The sequence below is a fragment of the Cyprinodon tularosa genome, unplaced genomic scaffold (assembly GCF_016077235.1).
Source record: "Cyprinodon tularosa strain WSP-4 unplaced genomic scaffold, ASM1607723v1 ctg454, whole genome shotgun sequence".
NCBI classification, from domain to species: domain Eukaryota; kingdom Metazoa; phylum Chordata; class Actinopteri; order Cyprinodontiformes; family Cyprinodontidae; genus Cyprinodon; species Cyprinodon tularosa.
Genome location: NW_024039179.1, coordinates 91,152 through 117,255, shown reverse-complemented (window position 1 = coordinate 117,255; position 26,104 = coordinate 91,152). Strand labels below are relative to the sequence as shown.

The 26,104-nt window shown below is 38.2% G+C and overlaps 1 protein-coding gene across 2 annotated transcripts in view; it reads left to right on the top strand.

Moving 5' to 3' along the window:
* epn2 (epsin 2) overlaps positions 1-26,104 on the top strand; it is a 43,681-nt gene that overhangs the window by 4,013 nt on the left and 13,564 nt on the right. For both annotated transcript variants that reach the window (XM_038300730.1, XM_038300731.1), the window contains exons 2-3: positions 16,085-16,815; positions 17,351-17,505. In XM_038300730.1, the coding sequence (XP_038156658.1) occupies positions 16,388-16,815; positions 17,351-17,505 (583 nt within the window). In that variant the 5' untranslated portion in view covers positions 16,085-16,387. The remainder of the gene's footprint in view (positions 1-16,084; positions 16,816-17,350; positions 17,506-26,104) is intronic.

Sequence of the window (26,104 nt, the reverse complement as noted above, 5' to 3'; positions counted from 1 at the left end):
GCCCCTTTGTTCCTCTGCGATCTGTTCTTCACATGCCGATAGACAGATACGCATACAGAGACCACATCCCCAATGGTTTTTTAATCTGAAGATGTTGCTAAACTGCTGAGCTGCTCAGTGTGAAGCGAATGCACAAAAGGGAACAGATGTGATTAATTTGTCGCTGGCTGTCAATCTATGAAACAGAAGAGCATCCATAAAAAAAAAAAAAAAAAAAAGTGCAGAAAATGCCCCAGTCACTGGATGTCCTGTCCATGTCATTGGAGGAAAGGCTGTGCTTTTATTAATTGGATAAAATAACAAATGAAAATAGTTTACTGTTTATTGAATGGTTTCATTTTTGGTCACTTTATCAGATAAAAGTATTTTGCATTTCCACTTTTTTAAATTAAATTTAATGTAATTCTAAACTAGAAAAAGCTGTTTCGCAGAAACAGCAAAGTGGGAATGCTTTTTTTGCTGAATGAAAAAAGCTGAAATTAACTGCATAACATATGAAAATGTGATAGGAAGTCATCAGAAACTTCAAACTGCAGAAAACAATTGAATCATCTGAAGATTTTGTAGGGTAGAATCATCTGGCAGTAAAATGGCAGAAACAGACTCATCTTAAAAGCTTCACAGCCAAACCATACATGATATCAAAAAATCTCTAGAAGGGTCTAAATGTAATGTCTCCCAAGTTTCTTGAAAATGTTCTAAAGAAATCTTGAAGGGGGGCCACCTACTGCCCAGAAACATGTCAGGTGTTCTATGAATTAGCAGCAAACAGAAAAGCTTAATTCCTGTCCAGAAAGAGAGCAGAATCAAGCAAAAGTTCTCAGCAAAGGCTGAAAAGTATTTAATTAGCTGAATCAGAAAAGAATTTACAACGAAAAACTTGAATCTTATCTGGTTGAAGAAAAAATGAGTAGCTCAAGGATGGGAAGTAAAATGTTGAGGAAGATGGTATTGAATAAGTATCAACATTTAGAAATTGTGGAAATGTCAAGACGTGGCAAAACAATTTTAAATGATTTAAAATGTGTTGGTTGATCAGCATAAAGCAAACAGCGTACTCCTTAGAGGATTGAAAATCTACAAACCTATGTGTAAGACTGACCATGACAAGCAGAGGAAGGACAGAGAGAGAAGCTTATAGAAAGAGAACTAATACCACTTAAGTAGCTGAACTTATCAAAAAGTCTAACCTGCATGTTACGAGCCGCTGTGTTGATGAAAGCACCGTTGGCAGGCTTAAGCTGCATGTTACGAGGTTAGCAGATGCTTTATTACAGTGTAAATCTTAGAACCTGATTAAGAAATATGCACTGAAGTGTGTGGTCAACAGGCCTTGGTAGTGTAATTTGAAGAAATTTGTTGAGTTTGGGTCATAGCTACGAGCCATACGGCACAATGAATGAGTGTATGTAAGCAAGAGGCTTTTATTTTGTAGAGTCCCTTTAGTCGTATTTCGAAAGTCTATCATGGATGTGTGTCAAGGGAAGGGTCATGCCCAGCAGTGATATAGAATCCATTTCTAAATATGAAATCACTGGTTTTCCATGTTATTGGGTGAATAGATGCTGTGTTAGAGCATAAATGGGAGACTTTTATTGTGAAATTAGCTCCGGGGTATGTTTTGAAAAGGTCCCTAGAGTCTAATAGAAACAAGCTGGTAGAGTTTGGGTCATAATGCTGAGCCATTTGCACCAATTAATACGCGAGTATAATATAGAGGCTTTTATTGTGTAGGGTCACTGGAGTCTTATTTTGAAAGTCTAGCAGGGTTGTGTGTTGAGAAAAGGGTCAGACCCAGCAGTGATACTTGATGACTTTCCAATCGTTAAATCACTCTTTTCCCTTGTTATTAGGGCAGTAGATAAAGTGGCAATGGGAGGCTTTTATTTTGAAATTTTCCGTGGGGTGTGTTTTGAAAACCCCCTAGAGTCTCCTTTTTAAAAAAGTGGTTGAGTTTGGGTCATAATGTTTAGCCATATGCTGGGAAAAAAATATGAGTTTAATGTAGGGGCTTTTATTTTGAAGGGTCCCCGGAGTCTTATTTTGAAAGTCTTTCAGGGTTGCGTGTGAAGGGAAGGGTCATGGCCAGTAGTCATATTGTATCCATTTCCAAATGTTAAATCAGTGTTGTCTCCCTCCATTAGATTAAAATGTGCTGTTTAAAGTGGCAGAGGTAAAATCCCTTTGAAGCTCGGTTACCTTGACAACGCTTAACGAGCCTGTCAGTGACAGAGAGACATGCGCTTCACTTTCGTTCCTTTCCTCTCAGGCTTTTTTGAATGGGAGTATTAGCTCCGAACAAACGAGTGCTGAAGACAAACCGTAAATGGTATCTAAAAAATTCTTTCAGTCTAAGCGACAGCTATCCTTTGTCTCCAATTGGGGTAACTTTCATGGTTGTAGCTCATTCACAGCCTTAATGGGAAGGAGAAATATAAAGGTTTGTAAATCCTGCTGGTCTCATTAAATAACATGCAGCTCAATGGTAGAGCAGAACTCTCAAAAGCAAAACTTCGCCTCCGAACAAATGAGTGGTGAGCCAAAACCATAAAAGGTATTCTAAAAATTCTTTCACCGTGGACGTCAGCCATCCTTCTTCTTCGACTGTGCCAACTCTCATGTTTCTACTAAAAACTATTTGGCCACGGTGACGATGTAAAAATGTGCATTTTCTGAGTTTGAGGATTTTTCTCAGAATCAGCGTTTTCCTATGCCCGAACAAGTTAGCTAAACAGCTAAACCATAAATGATATTGAAGAAATTCCTTCAATGTGAGTGCCAGAAGGTTCTGAAGATGTTCTATACCAAGTTTCATGTTAGTACATAAAATAGTTAATAAATGGGAGCGATACGAAAATATGTATCGTTTTAGATTTTGTCTGTGATTTTTGGAAAATCTCTCATTGGATTTGTATTGGGGAAGTGTGGACTTCTTCATGGTCTGGGCCAAACTATTGGAAAACCGTAAATGCCACAAAAATGAGGATTACATTTCCTGAATCCTGACAAAAATCCCTACGTTTTGATGTATAATTTATTTCAATTGAGTAAAAAATGAGGGAGTGAGAAGACTTTGTTCTGAAAAACCAGTACAGCTCAAAAGCTAGAGCACGCACTCTAGCAGTTGAAGAATTCCGTCCATAGACTTCCATTATAAATCTGAAAATCTTTAAAATTTCTTTTAAAGTTTGAAGCTTCACTGAAGCAAAACTGTAAAAGTGAGCAAAAAGCCGAGATAAATAGTCATAGCAGAAAGATACGGAAAGATTTTAAAAGTTGAATGGTGTTTCTAGCTGAAAGTATGCTGAAGTAGTTAAAGGTCGAATATGATAAAGTTTTAGCTGAATTTTGCTGAAATCTAAGAATTCTACATGCATTTCAATGGGACAAAAAAATGCAGAAAAAGCAGAATATCGCGAAAACTACAAAAAATATCTTTACCAAAAGACATAGCACAATTCTCCTGAACTAGCTGAACGTTTTGATACCAAAATTGTTGAAATCGGTTGAAAACTAGTTAGCATAAGCATTCCCACTTGATAACAACTTTATTCAGTAAAACTACTTTACCTTTTACTGTAAATTTGTCTGCATGTAACATAATGCCTTAGAGAAATAATGTTTCTTTTCTGGCTGGTAAATACTTTTATTCTCCAGTCCAGTTTGCCAGTGAGTCAAAAAATTCTATTTCTGACTCTATTCCTAACACATACCATCATACAACCTTGATGTGTAACATGGGAAAGGTGGACAATAGGTAATTTATTATGGCTAATAATTTGAAATTAAATTCACAGTTTAAAGGTATAGTGGAGGATGTTCTTTTTCCTGGTGGATCATCAAAATAAGTGGTGCTCCTAATTGTCCATCATTCTGGTGATATGTTTACATAAGGCCGTCCTACGTGCTCATCCCCATTTTAACTTACCGGTGGTGAGTCTGACATAGTGGAAAAATCGCAAATCTTCTTTTTGAAAGTAAGCTTGTCTGATGCAAACAGCAACTTTTAAACAGATCGTGCAATTGGAGAAATGGGCTCATGCATGCTCTCGCACGCGTTTAATAAGCGTTCCCTCTCTGTAACGGGTACAGGGTTGTGCATGTGCTTTTTATTTAAGTGGAGAGGGCAGGTCTTTTTTAAAAATTCATGAAAATCACTATAAATACAAGCTGTACACTGTTTAAAAAAAAAAAAAAACCTAAAAAAAGACTATTTTCCCCTAGTCTGGTAGGCAGATACATCCAGATTGAAGGAAGAGGAAGTAGGTTGTCAGGCAGCATGAACTCAGATTTTTAGGTTAAATTACCCCTCTATTTGAAATGGCTTTCTGAAAATAGCAAGACCGATGACAGAAGTAATCATTTAGAGATGGCTGACTTACGCTGATGCATGTATGCATTTCATCACATACACAAGCCCTCCGCTGTGTCTTCTAGGCCTTTTCTGAGTGCAGCCCAGAAGGACAGCGCAAAGCTGAGTCTGCTTGTGGAAGTCGGATGGGGGGGTCACCATTCCGGGAGGAGAGGGGGGGTGCAGGAGGGGGGCGGGATAGACAGCACAGACTCTCCTCTCTTCCTCTTGTCAGCTTTGGGTGAATAGGTGATTATAGCAGCAGATGTGTCATTAGGCCTTAGCTGTATTCATGCGGATGCAGCAGGGAGGAGGGCGATGAGGGATTTTCAAGGAAGGGCGTGCTTTGCAGGGATCACGTTTCGCTGGCGTTAAGTGATTTTATGGCATGTGCCAAGATGTTTTATTATCCCTCAAAAAACATACACTCTTTGTGTCCTTTCCTGTTTTGCCTTCAGCTGTCTGTCTGTGGTATTACTTGACAGGAAGTCCTCTAAATAAGCACAAATGAGTGTGTAAATAGCCACTTGATGGGTTTTAAAGAAAGTACGCATGACATTGTAAAGTCTTAAGTTAATCTGCAACGAAACGGGAAAAAAAAGAAAATCAGATTATTGTGAAAGCACTTGTTGATGGGGCTTGTCAGTGCATGCTCACTGCAGAGATCAGATTGCAGAGTTGCACAAGTCATCATCGGTCTACCTAGATTACGGACGAGGGTACAGAAAACCTTTAGAGTGCTTTAAGCAAGATCACCAGAGTCGGTATGCATTATGCAGTTTCCAAACGAACCTCACATTTCAGAGAATTTTTTTTCTTTCCTTCCTAACTGGCTGTCACACTAGAGTATTAAAAACACAACTTGGTGAATGGCAGACTCATTGCACTACATGTGTTTCCATGCTACACAAAGGTTTTCATGGTCAAGAGCGTTCATGTGAAACATGGAGGTGTAGCTTACACAGCTTTAAGTTGACTCTCACTCTAAGTACATGTCAGGAAGTGATCACAAGATGGGCTATTTACATTTTATATTGGCTGTAGCATACATGAACTAGTAGGCCTACATTTTACATATTTCAGAATCAGAATGGAAAAGAAAAGAATACATTACACGATAAGTGACAGGTTTATACCAGTGATAAGCTCTAAGTGGGGAACTCCAAATTTAGATGTCTAAACGTTTAACTTCTGAGATAAGTAGATAAAAGTAAATAGCCACTAGAGTGTTTTCACTCTCCTAATCCCTTCCAAGATGAAAATAAAACCTATGAATGCAATTAATTAATGTAATACAGGTGTTCATAAAATTAAGTATGTATCATAATAGGTGGGTAGAGTACCTAAAGAGTTTACTAAAGTAACAGTAGAACGTCCAACATATTTTTACTCAAGTTAAAGGTTTTCATTCAAGAAATGGAGTAACAACTAACAATAACATTTTATCCAATATTTAAAAATTATGTAATCATATAAATTATGGCTTCAAGTAACAATTATTTTCCAAATCAATTAATGTGTCTATTATTAATAACCAGATAGCCAAAGGTTCCTTAAAGAAGTTTTTTTTCACAAAGTTAAACCAACTGAAACTAAATATTTTCCACTTGAGGAGTTGTTGATAGAGCAGATTGTCAGATGAGCATTTTTTTTTTATTTTAAATGCAAAATGTTTATGCAAACTTTACAGTTTTGATATAATTACTACTCTAAATGAGTCGCTCTGTCAGCTAAAGGCATTTTTTACAGTCTATACGCAAGTTAACAATCGATTACTAAATTAGTTGACAATTGTTTCAATAATCGATTATCACGATTAATTCAATTAATTGTTTCTGCTCTTTTGATAACTAGAATAAGATATCAGAATTCTATAACAAATTCAGGCAGAAACATTTTGCAGAAACATTTTTTATCCAAATAAATAGTTTTTAACGTTGACCTAAGGAAACCAGTATGAGCTGTAGGGAACATACATATGTATCTTTCCTGTCAGGTACAGGTTTAAGTACCTTCAGTGAAAATGTGTTTACACTAAATTCACATGATTTGCTGTTGTCACAGCAGAACATATCATTGATACATCAAACTTTATAGCGAAAGAAGAAAACTAATATACATGTCTGTGTCTAGTGGATTTTTATTAAAAACATGTTCTTCAATGTATAAAATGACCCATAGTGGGGAGAAAAGCCAGAAAATTAACAAAAATAAAATGTGTGTTACTTCAAAATATTTACTTAAATAAAAGCACAGGAAAACTACTTGTAAAATATTTTGATTTTATTATATATATATATATATATATATATATATATATATATATATGTAAGTTACTCAAGCAAATATAAGTAGTTGCAAACCACCTCTACATACCTGTAGATTTCAGGGGATGCAACCTAATCAGTATATTCTAGACAATCATATCTATACCTGAGCTGCAGGTTACACTTTTCATGGATGAATCAAAAATCTATGTGTTGCTGCTATTTATTGGTTGAATAAATCGATGCGATTTTTATTTCTTTTTTTTGTCTCACTTCTTGAATGTTGTGTAAAATCAGCGTTTCTGTTTCTGACAGGTCAACAAGTTGACAATTTTCTATCAATCAATAGAAAATGACCTCATTCTGGTACTTGGCTAATTATTCTGTATATATCTTGTCATTGCAATTAAAATGGAAATACTATTTTATTTTAACCTGCCAAAGTAAGCTAAAACTTTCATGATTTTTTGTTAACAAAATTTTTTACAGCATGTTGAATGAAAATAACTTGTTTAATTAGATACCAGTTTGGGAAACAATGCATTTGCTCTATTGGTATTTGTCATTTATTCAATCTTTTCAGCTAACTATTGCTAATATTTTACTATATGTGGCATTTCTAAATGAGAAAAAAACTGACATAACAGTTGAGACCAATCTTCCAAGTCCTGCTATGTTGGGAATTAAAAGGGAAAGTGGCTAGTGACCTAAGGTCTAATTTATAAAACATGCATTCGTAATAAACAGGGTCTGAAACTTGTGTATGCCATCATGCACGCCTTTGTTGTAAAGTATCAATAAAAAGCTTGGAGGGAAAATCTACTGCCCTTCATGGCCCTTCTGTACAACGCACACACATTATGGGGCAGATTGGTGATGGAGAACTACTGCCAGATTTTATCGTAATTAACTATACATGTATATAAATTACATTTTAATAGGCTTCATGTCAGAAGATCCATATAATCTGAAAAAGATTAGAAGCATTTAAATCTAATGAGATGATGTAGCTGAAAGATGATCATTTCATATAAGTAGGTGTGTCGCTTTTCCAGCAGCTCAATTGTTCTCACTACAACATTATGGATTCTGACATATATCCCACTGGAAAAAAAGCCACACCAAAAAGCTTAAACACTGAAAAAAAAATAGAGGTTGACAGAACTTAAATTTTCTAGGCAACGTGATGCATTTGGTTTTTTGAGTTTTCCTTACTTAAATTCACTGTGGTTGAGTTTACAAAGATTTTTGAGTTCTGCCAACTTAGGTTTTTGGAGTGTTACATAGAAATTTTGAGTTCTACCAACTTAGGTTTTTGAGTTTCACCTTTAAGTTCTGAGTTCTATCAACTTTGTTTTATGAGTTTGACATATAGATTTTGAGTTCTACAAACTCAGATTTTGTAGTGTTATCTGCAAGTTGAGTTCTATCAACTCAGTTTTTTTAGTCCTACCAATCATCTTCACTACCAATCATTCAACACACAAAAAATTATGTTAATACAACATTTTTATTGCTTCAAGTCAAACATTGTATCAATAGATACAGTATAAAACCATGTTCAACAACATAATCTTAACTGCACAGATCAAAGTAACCTGACACTGGACCAGAATGTTCTAGATTTGTAAGAGGGAGTGATGATGAGGGAAAAAACAGTAAGACACCGATTTAGTAAGAGGAAAACACACAGGTAATTTTTTGTGAAGTAAGTGTATTAACATATATGAAAAAATAACAGTTTTACAAATTTGGACGGCCTTGAGTTTGTTTTTTCAATTGTAGTCTCTTTAAAATGGGTGCACCCTTTAAAAAAAATAAAATGAAATAAAATGTCTTGTTTCCCAACGGAAATAGAAAAAGGTTTTCCCTTTTTATCTCTGAGTTTTTCTTTTTTGTCCTACCACTCCGACAGGACGATGAATGCAAGAAAAGAAAGTCCTCTTTTGTCCAAATCCTTCTCTTCAGTCCAAATCCAGATGTTCACACGGTTGGCTCGCCATCTCCATTTAAGGAGAGAATCCAGAATCCAGGGTATCCAAAAAACCCTGCCTGCATAGCACAACAGGGCTTAGTTAAATCCATTCACTTCTTGTTCTTAACTGTACAGTTTATATCTCTCCAAGTATGATAAATTTCAGTGTGTAATGTAACTTTTCTAACTCATTACGAATTAACTGCTGCATTACAGGGTTAACATATAAAATGTTAATGTCACTGTTTTTCTTGTAAAGCAAATAAAATCATGAAAGCAAAAAATCCACATGTAAATAATTATAAAACCACTTACAGCTAAACAGTAAATACCCACACAGATTAAGAAAGTAAAATAATGTAGTCTTGTAATATTCTGTGCCTAAGTGCAACAACACTGCACTACATAAAACAATTTAGAAATTTCATAAGTTATTACACTCAACTTAATGTCTCTTTTCATTTGTACAATGAAAATAACAGGCACTCTTTTCTCTGGATAAACACTCACCCGCACATGCGCGACATAAACACGCACGCGCACACGCGCATTATAAACACGCACGCGCGCGGCTTTTCCTTTCATCAGAACGTGAAAAACATGCAAACTCATGCTTCAACTCGGTGGCAATACACCACAAGGGAATGCTAACTCACGGAGCTAACCGCTAACTGGCTGTACTTTGCAGCACTCACCAGGAAAAGAAAAGATTCAGAAAACTGGTAAGGTCCCAGGGTCGTTCCTCCGTGGTTCTCCAGATGCATAAAAGCACAATGTCAGCCAATCTTCTCAAATGCGAGGGAAAAAGGCTGTGCCCTTGAAGAAACCGATAGGAAACCCCGTACCGTAGTGGGCGTGTCCATGAACATAAGCAGTGCGCATGCCCATGAGTTTACAGTTGAGGGAACTCAAAAAATCTTGTATAGGCGATTTAAAACTCCTTGTTAAACCAACTTCTGAGAATTTGAGTTGGGCAAACGTGTATTTATTTGTTAGATGTCAAATTTATATTTCTGAGTCGAATTACAATACAATTGTGTGTTAGAACAACAATTGCCATTTACTTTTTAACAGTGAAGGCAGTTGAAACTTAGCCAGATGGAACCTCATAGCAATTTCAGGAACATTTTAGTAGGACCAACTGGGGGTTTTTGAAAGCGCAGATTTGGAAGGACTTTTAACTGTTTACTCTGTATATTAAGAACTGTAGCAATAATGTCACTGTAAAAAAACAAACAAACAAAAAAAACAACACACAAACCTAGTCTAAGCTAAAGCTCCTATGACCAGGGACGTTCAGGGGCTGCTGAAAGAGAAGAGTTTTACCTTCAGGCCTGGTGATGAGGCACTAGAGATAGACGGATACATCGGCTGGCCGATGTTTTTGGCTGATATTAGCACCTTTGTTTGTGTTGGCCCATACTTGAATGTGCTCCCTGATTCAGGTGCCAAAGCTCTCAGTCATCAATCCACACCAGCTGCAGTTTGCAGCTTAAGAAACATTCAACCTGAAAACAAGTTTAAAACATTTCTTTTTAGTTTCAGATCTTTTTTTTTTAAATATAATTCTCTCTCTTTGGATGTCTTTTTGGCCCCAGTTTATTTCATTATTATTTTCCTTGTAATTGTCAATATTTTGATAAATTTGTTATTAGATATTTCTTGTTTGTTTAAATTGATTCCTGCGTTACATTAGTTAATTGTATTATATCCATCATGTAAGTTGAGCCCTGTTCTAACTTAGAGGGGCATCAAAAAGGAAAAAGTAGAGTGGCTGACTATTGTGCAGGAAACATCTGCAGCATGGAAAGCCAGCTGATCGCATTGAGTCATTGACATTGCAGGAATTGTTCCTTGTGGATGAGCAGGTAACGACTGACATTTTGCTGTTTACTCAGGAGCAATCCTTTGCTCAATCCTCCTAAGTTGCTCATCAGTACAATTAAGGCTAAAAATGAAATTGTAGTGGTGCTTGCGGGGGTGTTGCACAGGTCTGTCTGACTGAATAAGCACTGCAAATGTTTATACCTGATACTGACCTTGGCAAAGTATTTTCCGAAAACACAGTTCATTACATAACAAGCGGATATATAGATATGAGAGGAAACATTTCACACACACAACAGAAATGGCTGTGTGACTTAACCAATTAATCATTTGTTAACCATTTGATTCTGTTTCTTGCAAAGTTTTAGGCTTTTTAAAGTCTTTTCAGAAGCATATAAAATTTAACCTACATACTGTTTTTGATTTTAATGTGTGCAGTCTAATTTTATGTCTAATAGTTATGTTCCTCTTACCTTTTCCTCTTCTGTTACCATTTTCCTTTGGTGTTTTAAGTAATGAGTTATAAAGTTTTTTCAGTGAATGGATCAGGGATGTGGTCTGTGACAAATTATAAGTAATCAAAGGTGCACAAGCAGGTGCTGCAGCAGCAAGGGAGATCCATGCGCAGGGCCATTGATGATGTGTTTGTGTCACTTGGAGGCGCAGCCTTGCAGCCTCCTCTGTGCGTTTAATATAAACCAGGCTTGAAAAGCTGATTGTGGACTTGGGGAAGAAGGTTAGTGGCATGTAACTGCCTATAAATGGGGGATTTCTGAAGAGTAGAGCTAGACGATATGGCCAAAAAATAAATTAGATTATGATAAAGTTCTTAATTTCAGTCATTACATTTTCAATTTTGATGTAGAAAGTAAAAAAGCCTCAGTTGTGGCCATTAGCCCACAGCAGAACCCTCAAAAACCTCTGAAAATATTTATGCCAAGACTAGAGCTGGGCGATATGGCGATATATATCGTGAGGACGAGAGAAACATGTCTATCGTGACCTTTCTCCTCTATTTTTTCTATCGTGATAAACTTTTTCACTGTTCACTGTCATGGCCGCAAATTGCATAACTGGTGTTCTTGGTTTGGGGTTGGGATTCTCATATTAGGAAACAAGATGATGGGTAAAAAATAGGCGATGAAAGATTTTTTTCAACCCTGTCCATCTGACGGACTATGAAAACATAAAATGCAACATCAGTTGTGGTATATCGTGATATATATCGTTATCGTGATATAAAATAATCCATATCGTGATATAGTTTTTTTTCCATATCGCCCAGCCCTAGCCAAGACCATAAAAATCCTCCATGATACTGTTTTAGAAACTACTTTTTAAAAAGCAATCTTTTTTATTTTGGAAGTACAATTTCAACAGATGAAATGCACATTTAACCAGGTAATAATCTCTCCTTTATATTTCTAGTCTCTTTTAGTTTTTATTATTCCTCTTCTAATTTTGTGATTGGCTGCCATATGTCCAAGGAGACAAACACAAGTAAAAGTAAAAGACTGTCTGCAAAATCATTTTTAATAGATTAACAAAACAACTCCTAACAAGCTTTGAAAATGCAGACTGAAGGTCCACGATTAATAAGAAAAAAAAACTCCTCCTAAGAATTGTCCTACTCTTTCTGTCAGAGGTCTCATTACCCCTATCTTTGACGTGTGTTCTGTTTTTGATTTATTTAAAAAGCTTATTTTGGGCTTATTTTGAACTTAGTTTTAGAAAAAATAAACAGATTTAAAGGAATAGTACACCCAAAACATGATTAGCCTTCATTTTCTACTCACCCCCGTGCTGAACAACACTCTGGAGTACTTTTTTGATATCTCAAATGCATCTGGAGATCTGGGAGGCTTCTTGCTGTCTGCTGACATTCAAATAATGGAGGTGCCCAGCGCCCGAGACAGAAAGGTCCATAAAAGTCCACAAAAAACGTTTCAATATTCCTCCATACTGCTCGTCCAATGTATTCCAAGTTTCCTGAGTGGGTAGCATCCAGAATTTACTCGAAACAAAGTAATTTAGAATGTTTTTAGAGCATAAACAGTAGTGTATAGGATTTCCTGAAAGCGCGCACATGCGCGATCACGACGCTACGGAAGCCGGCAGACCAAACCAGTGCATTCAGCTCGGCAAAGAACTCATGCTCTTCCTCAACACTGAAGTCCTCAGACATTTTTCTTTCGTTGTTTCTTTCTTTGCACAGGTAAACAGCGCATTTCTTCTTCTACGCTTGCATTATTGGAAGAGCAGACGCTGAATGCGCACTTTCATCTGCTTTGGTCTGCCGGCTTCCGTAGCGTCGTGATCGCGCATGTGCGCGCTTTCAGGAAATCCTATACACTACTGTTTATGCTCTAAAAACATTCTAAATGACTTCGTTTCGAGTAAATTCTGGATGCTACCCACTCAGGACACTTGGAATACATTGGACGAGCAGTATGGAGGAATATTGACACGTTTTTTGTGGACTTTTATGGACCTTTCTGTCTCGGTCACCATAGACCTCCATTATTTGAATGTCAGCAGACAGCAAGAAGCCTCCCAGATCTCCAGATGCATTTGAGATATTAAAAAAGTACTCCAGAGTGTTGTTCAGCATGGGGGTGAGTAGAAAATGAAGGCTAATCATGTTTTGGGTGTACTATTCCTTTAAACCTGAGCACAGCAATGTTTTAACCAAACCTTTATCTCACCAAAGATCAGCTCAGTCAAAATAAAATTACACTGGTCAGACATGCGATAATATCACAGGATGGCTCCATTTCAGTGGTGACCAGCTTGCCCTTCCCCTTATTAAAGGCTGCGTACGGCTTTTCTACACTCATTTTAATCGGTGCAACCAGCTGTTTATGTGCAACATGCTTTCCACATGGTCTGCACATTTTTTTTCTCGCACAAAAGCCTGAGTCATAGACATTTTCGGTGACTGCTTTTGCCAACTATAGTTAATTTAAAACGGGGAACGTTTGGTCACGTTATCATTTTGTAGCTAAAATTTAGCCCGTTGTAGCTTAGCGGATGAACAGAACCACTAGAGCAGCCGACAGTTTCAAAGCTCCCTGTCTGGTGTGAGTCATCCCACACGTAGACAGGAATCAGTGTCAAATGCTGTAACCACAGACGGCAGCATATATAGAAATACCAGAAATATGTTCAAATGTCATATTGTTATTTAATAAAATTATATTCAAGGTATATTGCTATTGAATTATTGTCCAGACCTAGTGAAGACGGTTTGAGATTTCCCTATCAGGGTCTTGAGTTACAGACACAACAGATGTGATGAGGAAGGCCCAAAAAGAGGCTAAACTTTTTTTGGGTGAGCTTCTATTACTGCATTATAGAGTGTCCTGATTTACTTCAGCTACACAGTATAACAGAAGAAAGGAGGAAGTCCTCTCTACAGCAACTCTTTCATTCAATGAGGCTATATAACAGGTCAAGATTTAACAAGATTTATCTGTATGAAACGTACATAAAAAAAGGAAATACAAATTTTGATTAGACCTTTTTAATAAATTTACCAAGTGAAAATGAAATGGTCAACCAATAAAATAACAAAAACCAAAGACTATGTCTTACTTTTATCAATAACTGTACTTTAAACGTAAAATAAAAGAAAACAGAGCATTGTTTTATAATTTTTTTAGATTGGTCCCCATGTTGTAATACTCCTAAGCCGTCACATCATGTCACCGGGTTGGTTAACACTGAGCGGGTCAGAGGAAACAGTCCGTTATATCACAGGATGAATGTAAGGTTATGTTGGGAGGTACTATGTCATAAGTTATGGCCCTAACTCCTAAACAAACATCCATCACTGAAACATACTTCTCCAACTTTATCCCTATTCTAGCCTCTTAATTAACACACTTTTTTATAGCTGAAACAGCAACCGTCAAATCTTGTCTCTGTGTGTACCTCAAAAAAAAAAAATCCTGACTATGCGTCGGATGGTCGCAAACCCGCGTAGACCTCAAATGGAAGTGCGCAGACAAAAAGCAGCTGTGATTGGTCCTTGGTTTGCCTTTCCGGCTGTCTGTGTGGTCGTCCTTCTCGATTCTGTTCCGTGGTGCGGCATTATTTAAAAACGGAGGAACAACTACAGTGGACAACTACGACGAAAGGTTAATCAGTCTTTTTGCAGACTCTTTTAACAGCACCTGTTCCTCTTCGATGTCTAGCAACTCTAGAGCCATCTCCCTGACACTGATATTTTGCAGACGTGCCATTGGTGTTTTTGAAGATAAACACTCCCGCCGGCGCTGACAAAGTTCTCGTCACCATCCGCCAAAGTGCTCGCGAGTTCTCGAATAGGCTCCCCCTTGCCCTTTGGCAGGAAACTGCTGTGTATCCCAAGAAATCCCAGACCGACGGTGCAGAAACATACCAGCAAAAGTGGTTTGCGACCAGACGCAAGCGACATTTGATGTGTGCGGTTGCGGAAGCATAATCTGCTCTTTAGCCATATGCTACCACAGTGGGGCTTCATTGTTTTTCTTTTTTAACAAACTTAAATAGCAAATCTGACTCTTTATATAGTACTTGTCTACTGCCTTGCATTTAATGTTGATCATACTTGCATAAAATCTAATTTTGGTCTTTTTTCTGTTCCTTTAATCTAACTAAATCTTTACACTGTGTTGTATAGCTTCATTGAATTAAAGAGTCGCTGTAGAGTCTACAAAGTAAAAAAAAATCTATTACCAGCTTTATTTGTTACTAGTAATTAAAGTGGACACTGTGCTAAACAATTATCTCATCTCATTGCGTTTTGAAGCTTGGACCTCAAACACATCTACATGGTGTGGACAGCGCTCCCCACAGTTTGGACTTTAGCATGGCCTCAGTTTGTGCTGGAAGTTAATGGACTTTTCTTATGAATCAATGGATCAATGCGTCTTTTAGGCTGCATGTGTTTTAATTGCATGGGCTTTACACTCAGTCATTTTGTTACATAATTTTCTTGTAAACAAGGGATCAACGTTACTACAAGCAGCCTAAGGAGCTGAGGTCATACCTTTGCCACAGTTGAAGAACCATTGGTCTCTAACATGTTTCAGGTTGTAAATATACTGACTCCACATTAATACTAGTAAATTATCACATTTATTTCATTTGATTGACCTACAGTCCCAACAATTGTCCAACTTTACCACCCGAATTCCTCTGAGAGGCTTGAATATGCAGAACGAACTCTTTAGACATTGCACATTTTCAGAACCCTACCATATAATTTGCCATTGTGTCATGTTACTGTAAATCTAAGTGATATTTTGAAAGCTGATATGCAGTATGACACCCAGACCCTGTGTGATTTAAAGTGGGCAGGCATGGAAAATGCTTATCTCAGTCTGAAAGTATGAAACATGTTTGTCTAGTTTCAGAACGGAAGCCACTACAGCTGCTTGTATAAATATAGTTCAGGGTGATCTTATTGTTTAAGGCGTGTAAATTCAGGGTCACTGTGGTGAATTCAGGAGAGCTGCTCGGTGTGGAGATGTAGCTGATATGTCATTATTATCTCTTTTTGTTGTGCAGTTAAATGTTTTTAAGCCAGAAAGCGATTTAAAGTGTTTTATTTAATGTTTTTTGGGGTTTTTTTTTTGCTTCCCCCCTCTTAAACGTATCTGCCATCTGCCTCTCTTTCAGTTGATGGCGTGGTCTTGTGTACTGCCTGCTCCGCATGTGTGGAGATGGTTTTAACAGGCGCTCTTCTGGAGGACTCGGGAACACTGCACTGGCCTGGAGAGACCTCTTAAGCATATCCAACACTATTAATACTAAACGATAGACATCAAAACAACCCAACCACTGCTGTGCAGTGACAGAGGACTACACCAATTTTTCCTCCAGGATAAAATTTTTTTTTTTTTTTTTTTTTTTTTTTACTTCTCAAGCCCAAGCTCCTCTCCTCCTTCATTTCTTGCTGTCTGTGTCAACTTTACCGCCAACATGCCAAGCACCATCCGCCGGCAGATGAAAAACGTGGTCAACAACTACTCTGACGCCGAGAAGAAAGTCAGAGAGGCCACCTCCAACGACCCCTGGGGCCCGTCGTCTTCGCTCATGTCCGAGATCGCCGACCTCACCTACAACGTGGTGGCCTTCAGCGAGATTATGAACATGATTTGGAAGCGGCTCAACGACCACGGGAAGAACTGGCGCCACGTCTACAAAGCCCTCACGCTGCTCGACTACCTGATCAAGACGGGCTCAGAGAGGGTGGCGCTGCAGTGCAAGGAGAACATCTTCGCCATCCAGACCCTGAAAGACTTCCAGTACATCGACAAAGACGGCAAAGATCAGGGCATCAACGTGAGGGAGAAGAGCAAGCAGCTGGTGGTCCTACTCAAAGATGAGGAACGACTTAAAGGGGAGAGGTGAGAATGTTCAGACAAAATTAAGAACCAATTTGTTGTCGGTGGACATTTAAGCCTGATACGATCCTGTATCCGCTTAATTTCTTTCTCTAGCAATCCCTCCATACATTCGTCTCTGACTCAGTCCATTCCTCCTCATCTCCATTTGTTCATCTCTTCATTTATGAGTCCATCACTTCATCTATTGATTTTCCTTTTTCATTTGTAGTCCATGCCTTCTCTCTTTCCTCATGGTCTGTCTGTCTGTATGCATTTTTTTCCATTAATGTTTCATCTTTCTCTACTTTTAAAGTGATTGGTCCATCAATCAATCTTTCCATTTAAATGTCTTTTTTCCCATCAATTCAATCAGTACCAGTCTGTTTGGTTCATGTAGTAGAAATATCAGACATCTTTTGAATTGATTTGTTGAAAATCGGTTCTAAATCATCAGAGGACTTTGCTATTTTCAGTGTCTTCTCTCTGACTATTTCACCTGCTCAGATTGGAAATGGCACCAGGATAATCTGAATATTCCCTGCTCCTGTCTTGCTAGGTCTCAGGCTTTGAAGACTAAGGAGCGTATGGCCCAGGTGTCCACAGGGGGCACTCAGATGGGTTTTGGCCGAGGCTCATCCCAGCCCAACCTCTCCACATCCTACAGCGAAGAATATGGCAGATCAGAGGGCTCTCCTGCCTCCTACCATGGCTGTGAGTATATCCTCATAAATACCTGGCAGACGTTATGTATGCACACAGGGTTCATTTTTTATGTTTCGACAACAAATAAAAGATGATTAGGTCAGCTGTTTTTACTCGGTAACTGTAACCTCTGCCTGCACTCCAAAGCCATCCCCTCCCCCTGTTTCATGTCTGCCTCGCAGTTTTGCACTCTGACTGCATTCCAGAGCTCTTTTCACTCCCCCAGACAGGAGAGGAAGGAGATCCTCACCCGCCAACCCCTCACCCGCCCCCTGAAATCCTGTTTCATCCCCTTCACAGAGGGATCTGCTCATGTTTTTGTTGATACGCTAAGTTCTCCACGGACAGTGACAATGGAGCAAGGTTAACAGGGATAACAGTCAGTTTAAGAAAACTGGATAGTGTGTTATTACCCTATAAGGAGTTAAATATATTTTCATTGCTGGGGGGAAAAAGAAAAACACGAGTCATATTCAGGAAGTAAGATACCGTAGAGAACGACTGAGGAGATTAACTGAAAATGCAACGATAGAATGAACCCCGGCCCCTTTTCCTTCTAAGCTCTGACCCCTATTCCTTTGCTTCCGGCTGCATCCCCCTGTGAGAGAGAGGATGCCTATTGGTTCATGTCTGCGTGGCTTTGCATATGGTTCAGGGCTGCTTTAATCCTCCATGTATTAAATGTGATCCATCCATAGCCGGGCCTCAGTTCAATACATTAGTAAATGGTGTAGTAGGTTTATTTATAGATGATTATAAAAAAAAATTGAATATAAGTGGAATTGCATATATTATGTAAATATATTCACAAAATAGGACTTGTTTAAGTATTTAAATGAATATTTAAATAATTAAATGTACTCTGACAAAAAAAATGTTTTCAATTATCTTTAAAAACAAAGATGGACTTCCGGTTTGGACCACCATCACAATGGCCGCATAGTGAGAGCGCTCCTGGTTGAACTGGAGTAATTAGAGAAATTTCCCCCATATAACCCAAGTAAACATCTCAATATAATAACTTTAAAAGGGGGCAAGTCTGTACCACCACTTCGAGACATAAACGCCGACTAAAGTCGAGAAGGTGAGAGAGAAGAGACGCAGTAACAAATAGCCGCTAACGAGTGAAGCTAGCAAGCCTCGAGAAGCAGCGCCTAAAAATGACCGACACCGAGTTGATCTTGCAGGAACTAAAAGGGTTTCGCCAAGAAAATAAAGAACAATTAGAGACGATAAAAGAAGAAATTGCTAAGATAAACACAAGAATGGAGGAGGTGGAGGGGCGTATGGAGAAGGCAGAAGAAAGGATTCAAAATACGGAGGAGGTCATCACGGCTATGCTAAAGCTACACGCTAAGATGGAGGACAAACTGACGGATCTAGAGAGTAGATCCAGACGCGAAAATATAAGGATGTATGGGGTACCGGAGGGATCCGAGAAGGAATCGACCATGATCTCATTCGTCGAAACCCTGCTACGCCAAGGTCTTGAGTTAAATGAGGACACCCCTGAACTTCACATTGAAAGAGCTCATCGGTCAGTGGGACCGCAGCCACCAGCCGACGCGCAACCGCGCTCCATCATTATTAAGTTCTTAAGCTTCAAAACTAAAGAGATGATACTCCGCAAGGCCTGGCAGAGGAAGGGGTTTGAATGGCCAAAAAACCACATAAACCTGGACCATGACTATCCACCACTCATACTTAAAAGAAGAAGAGAATATACAGAGATCCGCAAAGTTTTGAAGGAAAACAACATCCACTTCCAGACCCTCTTCCCCGCGAAGCTGCGCGTTCGATATGAAGAGGGAACCAAAACTTATGATACGGCAGAGGAGGCATCAGAGGACCTGCTGAGACGAGGCTTCACCGTGTCAACCATCAAGCCTCCGGAGACACTCATGGAGAAGGTGCAGCAACTGTCCTGGACGAGAGTGGAGAGACGAGCGGCGAGAGGCGCATTCAAAGCCGGCCGCGGTGCCGGCTACAAGGAGAAGCTGCGAGCCTTCAGGAGAACATCTGCGGCTCCCTCCGGGACCTAGCGGATCCTCTCCAAACTAACGACGGCGGGACGAACTGTGAAACATCTTCAACCAGATCCGTAGCTAGTGGTGGAAACTAATTATAGAATAATCCGGTTTGATCGGGACTTTTTCTTTTTTTTTTTCTTTTTTCCCGACATGCGACTGTGGCAGGTAAGGGCCCCTCCCTCCGGTCGGAGGAGGGGGAGTTTTCCCTTCGAACCCCTTGTGGGGAATCAACAGGGTCAGGTTAATAGACCCCTACCTAGGAAGTTACATGGACACACACTGTTCAGTTTTATGTTTATTATGTTCATTGTTTGTTCCCTGCTGGTTCTCGTGGGGAGGGGGAAATGCACCAGATTTCTGAGTAAGATGGAGGGGAATTAGATGCAAAATGGATCTTTAAAAGTAGCATCTTTTAATATAAATGGAGTACTCAATCCAGTTAAGAGGGAAAGAATCTTATCAAAATTAAAAAAAGATAAAATACAAATTGCTTTTTTGCAAGAGACGCACCTAAACGAATCAGAACATGTTAAACTAAATAAACGAGGATTTAAGCATGTTTACTTCTCCTCACATGGATCGGGGAGGCGAAGAGGAGTGGCGACCCTCATATCCAAAGCTGTAAATTACGAGCACATCTCAGAATATAACGACAATGAAGGAAGATTTGTAATGGTTATAGGAAAAATAGAAGGAATGGTGATAACTCTCCTTAACGTGTATATTCCACCTGGAAGTGACTGGTCCTTTTATAAACAAATAGTCGATGTAATGACAACAAAAAGCAAGGGGATTCTGATATGTGGTGGAGATTTTAACATCAGACTAAATCCAAAAATTGATTCATCAAATGGGAAACCCGATACAAAAAACATTAGCAGGAGATTAAATACCTGGATGAGTGAGCTGGGGCTCGTGGACGTTTGGAGAGAAAGAAACCCAAATAAACGAGATTATTCACACTACTCACACGCTCACAATGTCTACTCCCGCATAGATTACTTCTTTATGTTCAAGGGAGATCTTTTTAGGGTAAACAGCTGTGAAATAGGACCTAACACTCTTTCAGATCATGGGCCTATATACATCTCAATCCAGCTGAATAACAGGAGAAGGTCCACTCTGTGGAGACTGAACTCTAACATTATGAACAAAACTGAAATCAAGGATAAACTAAAACGTGAAATTAACTTATATTTAGAAAAAAACGATAACGATGAAGTGACTCCTCCTATAGTCTGGGATGCTTTAAAAGCAGTGATTAGGGGTAAAATCATATCCATAACATCATATGAGAAAAGAATCAGAGAAAATAAACTGCAGGAATTAGAAGAGGATCTGAAAAGACTACAGAGAGAACATGCAAAGTCTCCCAAAGGTGACAATACCAAACATAAAATTAAAAAACTAAAAAAAGAAATAGAAGAAATAAACACTCATGAAATCCAAAAAAGCTTACTTTTATAAAACACCAATACTATGAGACAAATGGAAAATCCCTGAAACTTTTATCATATAGGTTAAGAAAACAACAAGCCAACAGAACTATACACAAAATAAGAAACAATGTAACAAAGAAAATAGAAACTAATCCAGAAGAGATCAAAAACTGCTTCCAAAAATACTATAAAACACTATATACCCAACCAAATACAAGCAGCGACAGCCAGATCAATACCTTTCTGGAAAAGATCAATCTTCCAACGATCACTGACGAACAAAATAAGAAATTAATATCCAAAATTACAAAAGAGGAAATTCAATCAGCAATCAAGAGAACCAAGAAGGGAAAATCTCCAGGGACAGATGGATTCACTACAGAATGGTACAAAGTTATGCAAGACCAATTAATTCCTATATTAGAGAAAACATTCAACTGGGTTTTAGAAAATAAAAACATTCCCCCCTCATGGCGAGAGGCAGTGATTTCAATCATACCAAAGGAAGGGAAAGACAAGTTGGATTGCGGGAGTTATCGCCCTGTAAGTCTCCTAAACAATGACTATAAACTTTTCACCTCCATATTATCAAAAAGAATAGAAGTCATATTACCAGCTCTGATACACAAAGACCAGACTGGCTTTGTCAGACAAAGACAGACCCAAGATAATATCAGGAAAACATTGCACATTATGAGAGAAATCACACAGCAAAAACTAGAGGCGTTGATATTAAGCCTAGACGCAGAGAAAGCATTTGATTCGGTGGGATGGTCGTTTTTATATAACGTGCTCTCAAAATTTGGATTTCATACAACAATAATTGACACATTTAAATCATTGTATAGTAAACCAACGGCTAGAAATAAAATTAACGGAGACCTGACAAATTCATTCATCTTGGAAAGGGGAACGAGACAGGGGTGTTGTGCGTCGCCACTTCTCTTCGCCTTGTTTATTGAGCCCATGAACCAACTGATCAGGCAGAGGCCGGATATAAAAGGGGTTACAATGACATCTGGGGAGCAAAAACTATCCTTGTTCGCTGACGATCTATTGATAAGTATAACACAGCCCACACAGACTATACCAAAACTGATGATGTTGCTCGAAGAGTTCAGTTTAATTTCTGGTTATAGAATAAATATAAATAAAACTCAGGTATTAATATTTAACTATGATCCACCGCCTTCAATTAAAACTGTGTACAATTGGAATTGGGAGGCTGAATCTATCAAGTATTTGGGTGTTTCACTACCGAAAGACCTCTCAAAACTGTTTGATAAAAATTATGGACCACTAAATTTGAAAATAAAATCAGACTTACATAGATGGAACGTTATTCCTTTTTTAAGTTTAAGCTCCCGGATAGAATCCATCAGGATGAACATCCTTCCACAGATGCTCTACTTATTTCAATGTCTACCAGTCAAAATCCCACCTCAACAGTTTTTAGAATGGGATAGATTAATAGCGAGGTATTTATGGCAGGGTAAAAAGGCCAGAATTAAGTTTAGAACTTTGCAATTAAAAAAAGAAAAGGGTGGGATGGGCCTTCCCTGTCTACAGGAATACTATCATGCAGCCCAGCTGAGACCTTTAGTCTGTCTCTGTTCACCATCATACACCGCAGCCTGGAAAGAAATAGAAGGCACGACAATAACAGGAATCCCAATAACAGCCCTTCTTTATGATTATAAATTACAGGAAGAACAGCAGATCCCAGATGACTCCATAACAGGTAGTTTTTTCAAGTCATGGCAGGAGTTGGCTAAAATTTGCAGAATAGGAGACGCGTCTAAAATCATGAGGTGGTGTGCCTATGATTCGGATTTTGCACCAAATAGACTGGATGACAGATTGAAACTATGGATCTCTAAAGGATTAACTTCCTACTATTCATTTGTCCACAAAGGGATATTTCAAAGTTTTGAAACCTTACAGAAAGATCATAAACTGGGAAAAGAGGATTTCTTTAGGTACTTGCAGGTGAGACACTATTTCAACAGTAACCTTAAAGAGGTGCTGAAAAAGAGCGAGTCAAGTTTCATGGAGGCATTTTTATCACTAATTAAACCCGGATCAGACGGCAAAATCATCTCCAAATTATATAAGGCCATACAGCTGTCTAAACAAGAGAATACAGAATACATTAAGAGGAAGTGGGAAAAAGAAATTAAGGTTAAAATCTCACAAGAGAGCTGGGAGGATGTTTGTCAATTGCAGTGGGTCTCGACCAGATCAAACACATGGCGGGAGTTCGGCTGGAAAAACATTATGCGATTTTTTGTTACACCCATTCAGAGACGATATCAAAACAATGGGGACGCCTGCTGGAGACTCTGTGGGTCTGAAGGAGCGAACCACTTTCACATTTTTTGGGACTGTCAGGTAATAAAACCATATTGGGAAGAGTTCCACAAACATATTGAAAATATATTCAATGTAAGTATTCCATTAAAATGTGAAACATTGTACCTGGGAAATCTACAATTGGACACATGGACAAACAAAGACAAAAAACTTCTGGCTACACTACTGGTTGCCAGTAAGAAGGCCATCACGAGGAAATGGATGAAACCAGACCCACCCACTATTGATGAATGGATTGAAATTGTTTACCAGATTTATGTGATGGAAAGGATCTGTTTTTCCCTCCAATTAGAAAAAGAAAAGTTTTATAAGATTTGGTCCAAATGGACTGAGTACGTGAAACCAGTTAGATCCGACTTCATTTGATTGTTATTCTGAAATATGTCTTGCCCTCTAATGTCTTTGTGGTTTTTATTACTCGAGGTGGTGCAATCCCCATTACTGTTTAATTCTGTTCATTTTTTGTTATCTTTACAACTACGTTAGTGATATTCTGTTAAAAATACCAGAAAGGCAACACGGACAAAATCACTTGGACTTTCTGCTTATATCTTTATTATAATCTTGAATGCTTGAAGCTGTGATTACTGATGTAATGGAAATCTGTCTTTCTAAATAAAAAATTATAAAAAAAAAAAAAAAAACAAAGATCATTACTTATGTTGATATTAATACTGATAAAAGAAAAAAAAAAGGGTAAAAGAAATGAGGCTCTAAATTATATTTAAACCCCGAAAGTTGACGCCTTTTTCTCTACAGAAAGTATTTTATAGGTACTACAGATGCTTTAATGAGTGTTAATCAAATGTTTGGAAATCTCTCATCATAAATGACATAATCAAATGTGATTTTAGGACATTTGGGATACACTGTCTTTAAAAACTTGTTTATTAGAATGATAAAAGATTTCAGATAAAGGTTTTTCTAAATAACTAGGAAGCCTGATGATCTTCAGTGAAAGGTTTTTTTCATCTTTTAGCTACTAAAAATATTAAAGAACAAAATGTCATTGTAACATTTTTGTTCAACGTTCTGTTTAATATCAATTTAAACACATTTATTGCTGCAACAAAATCTGCATTATTTACACATTTGTAAGTAGCAAGGACATTTTGTATATTTTCCCTAAAGAGGAGATACAGAGTGATATTTCACCTTTATCATCCAGTCCTTTAAGGAGCTAAAAACCACGTGGTATTAAGCTCTGGGGTGCGTGCCCACAAAATTACAGCTCTCTCCAGACCAACATGTATATTTGTCCTTGATCTCTGTAGAATAAGCATCTAGTTTTTCAGCTAAGGATGCCAGGAGAGCACCTACAGTAAAAGCTACGATTGTGCTGCTTTTTGATTCACCGTATTGCAGTTTGAACACTGTGGTTTTAACTCTACAGAATCTGTCACACTGGAACATGATCGCTGTCTTGGAGGAGGGGCCCTGGCTAAAGATTGCCTGGGGCCCCAGAATGGCTAAGTCCGCCACTGTCACTGCTACTCTTTGATCTAAATCTGTACTGGGAACATTATGATGAAGCCTTTAGCTGCAGAGTCATCAGCAAAGAACCAGTCAGAGTTCAGCCGGGCCACCGGTGTGGGAGTTGATGGGGAATTTTTGGGATTCCAGTTAAACCTTCCGAGTATTGTTGTCCAGACGTGGTGTGAGTGAATGACTGAATGAACGGTCATGCAGCTGTGAGAGCAGCTTTTAACCCAACCTTTATGCAAAGTTTAGGAAATAAAAACTTATAATGAACGTTTGATAGAGATGTTTTTTTGTTTATCTTTAGTTTATGTACATATTGGACACTTCCTCCCACAAGAGCCTCTAGATTCGTTATCTACAGACACAGACGGTGTGTCTGCGAATGTGGTTGGATTTTATGACTCTTTCCCTTGATTTTAAATATTGTTTACCTTTTTCACCCCGTAAATCTACCATGAAGGACACAGGTTTATTTCACATTTCTAAAACACAGTACGTATTCAGTCAGCACTGCACAGTGCTAGGGACTCTAACGTTGGCAGGAAATGGCAGAAAAGTGGACGAGAATCAAAGTTTCAGGCATTTTCGCCCACGAAAGGCACAGCTGCGTTTGAACAGTCGCCATATATGGTCCCTTCCCACAGTCATGTGTTTTAGTTGGCATATTAAACTATGTCCTTATAAGTGTCACACATTAGGTTGTGCCAACATGCTTCTATTTTTTCCTTCTTATTTTGTGGATCCCATGAGAACAAATTTTTAGGAATTATGAGCTCAGATGTTTGATTTGATAGAGGAAGGCAGGGTTTTTGTCAAAGAAAGACCAACAAAAATGAATAACTATTACTGAGCAATGCTTTAATTTTGCTGACGTTTAAAGAAATTGTTTGTTCTCATCTATCCAAGGTTTGTTATTGTGGAGTCCTGGCTATTTAAGGCAGATATGCTGATACTTTAACATGGCTCAGCTTTAATCTGAATGATTTTGATCTATTTCTCTTGAGTTTGTAGACATGGACAGATGCATGCATTGACAGACACATTTATGCAACTAAATGATTAGAGGCAAATATGAATTTGAAGATGTGAATTAAATTAGGAATGTCCCAATACAATTTGTTTAATTTCTGATAGGATGCCGCTATTGACCCAGTACAATATCAGCATGAATCCTAAATACTTTATTTACTTATTTGGTAATGTGTGATGTTGGAAAAGGTTTAATTAAGTGATGATACTCAAACAGAAGAATAGCTGACCCATGTATTATTAACCAATGGGTTC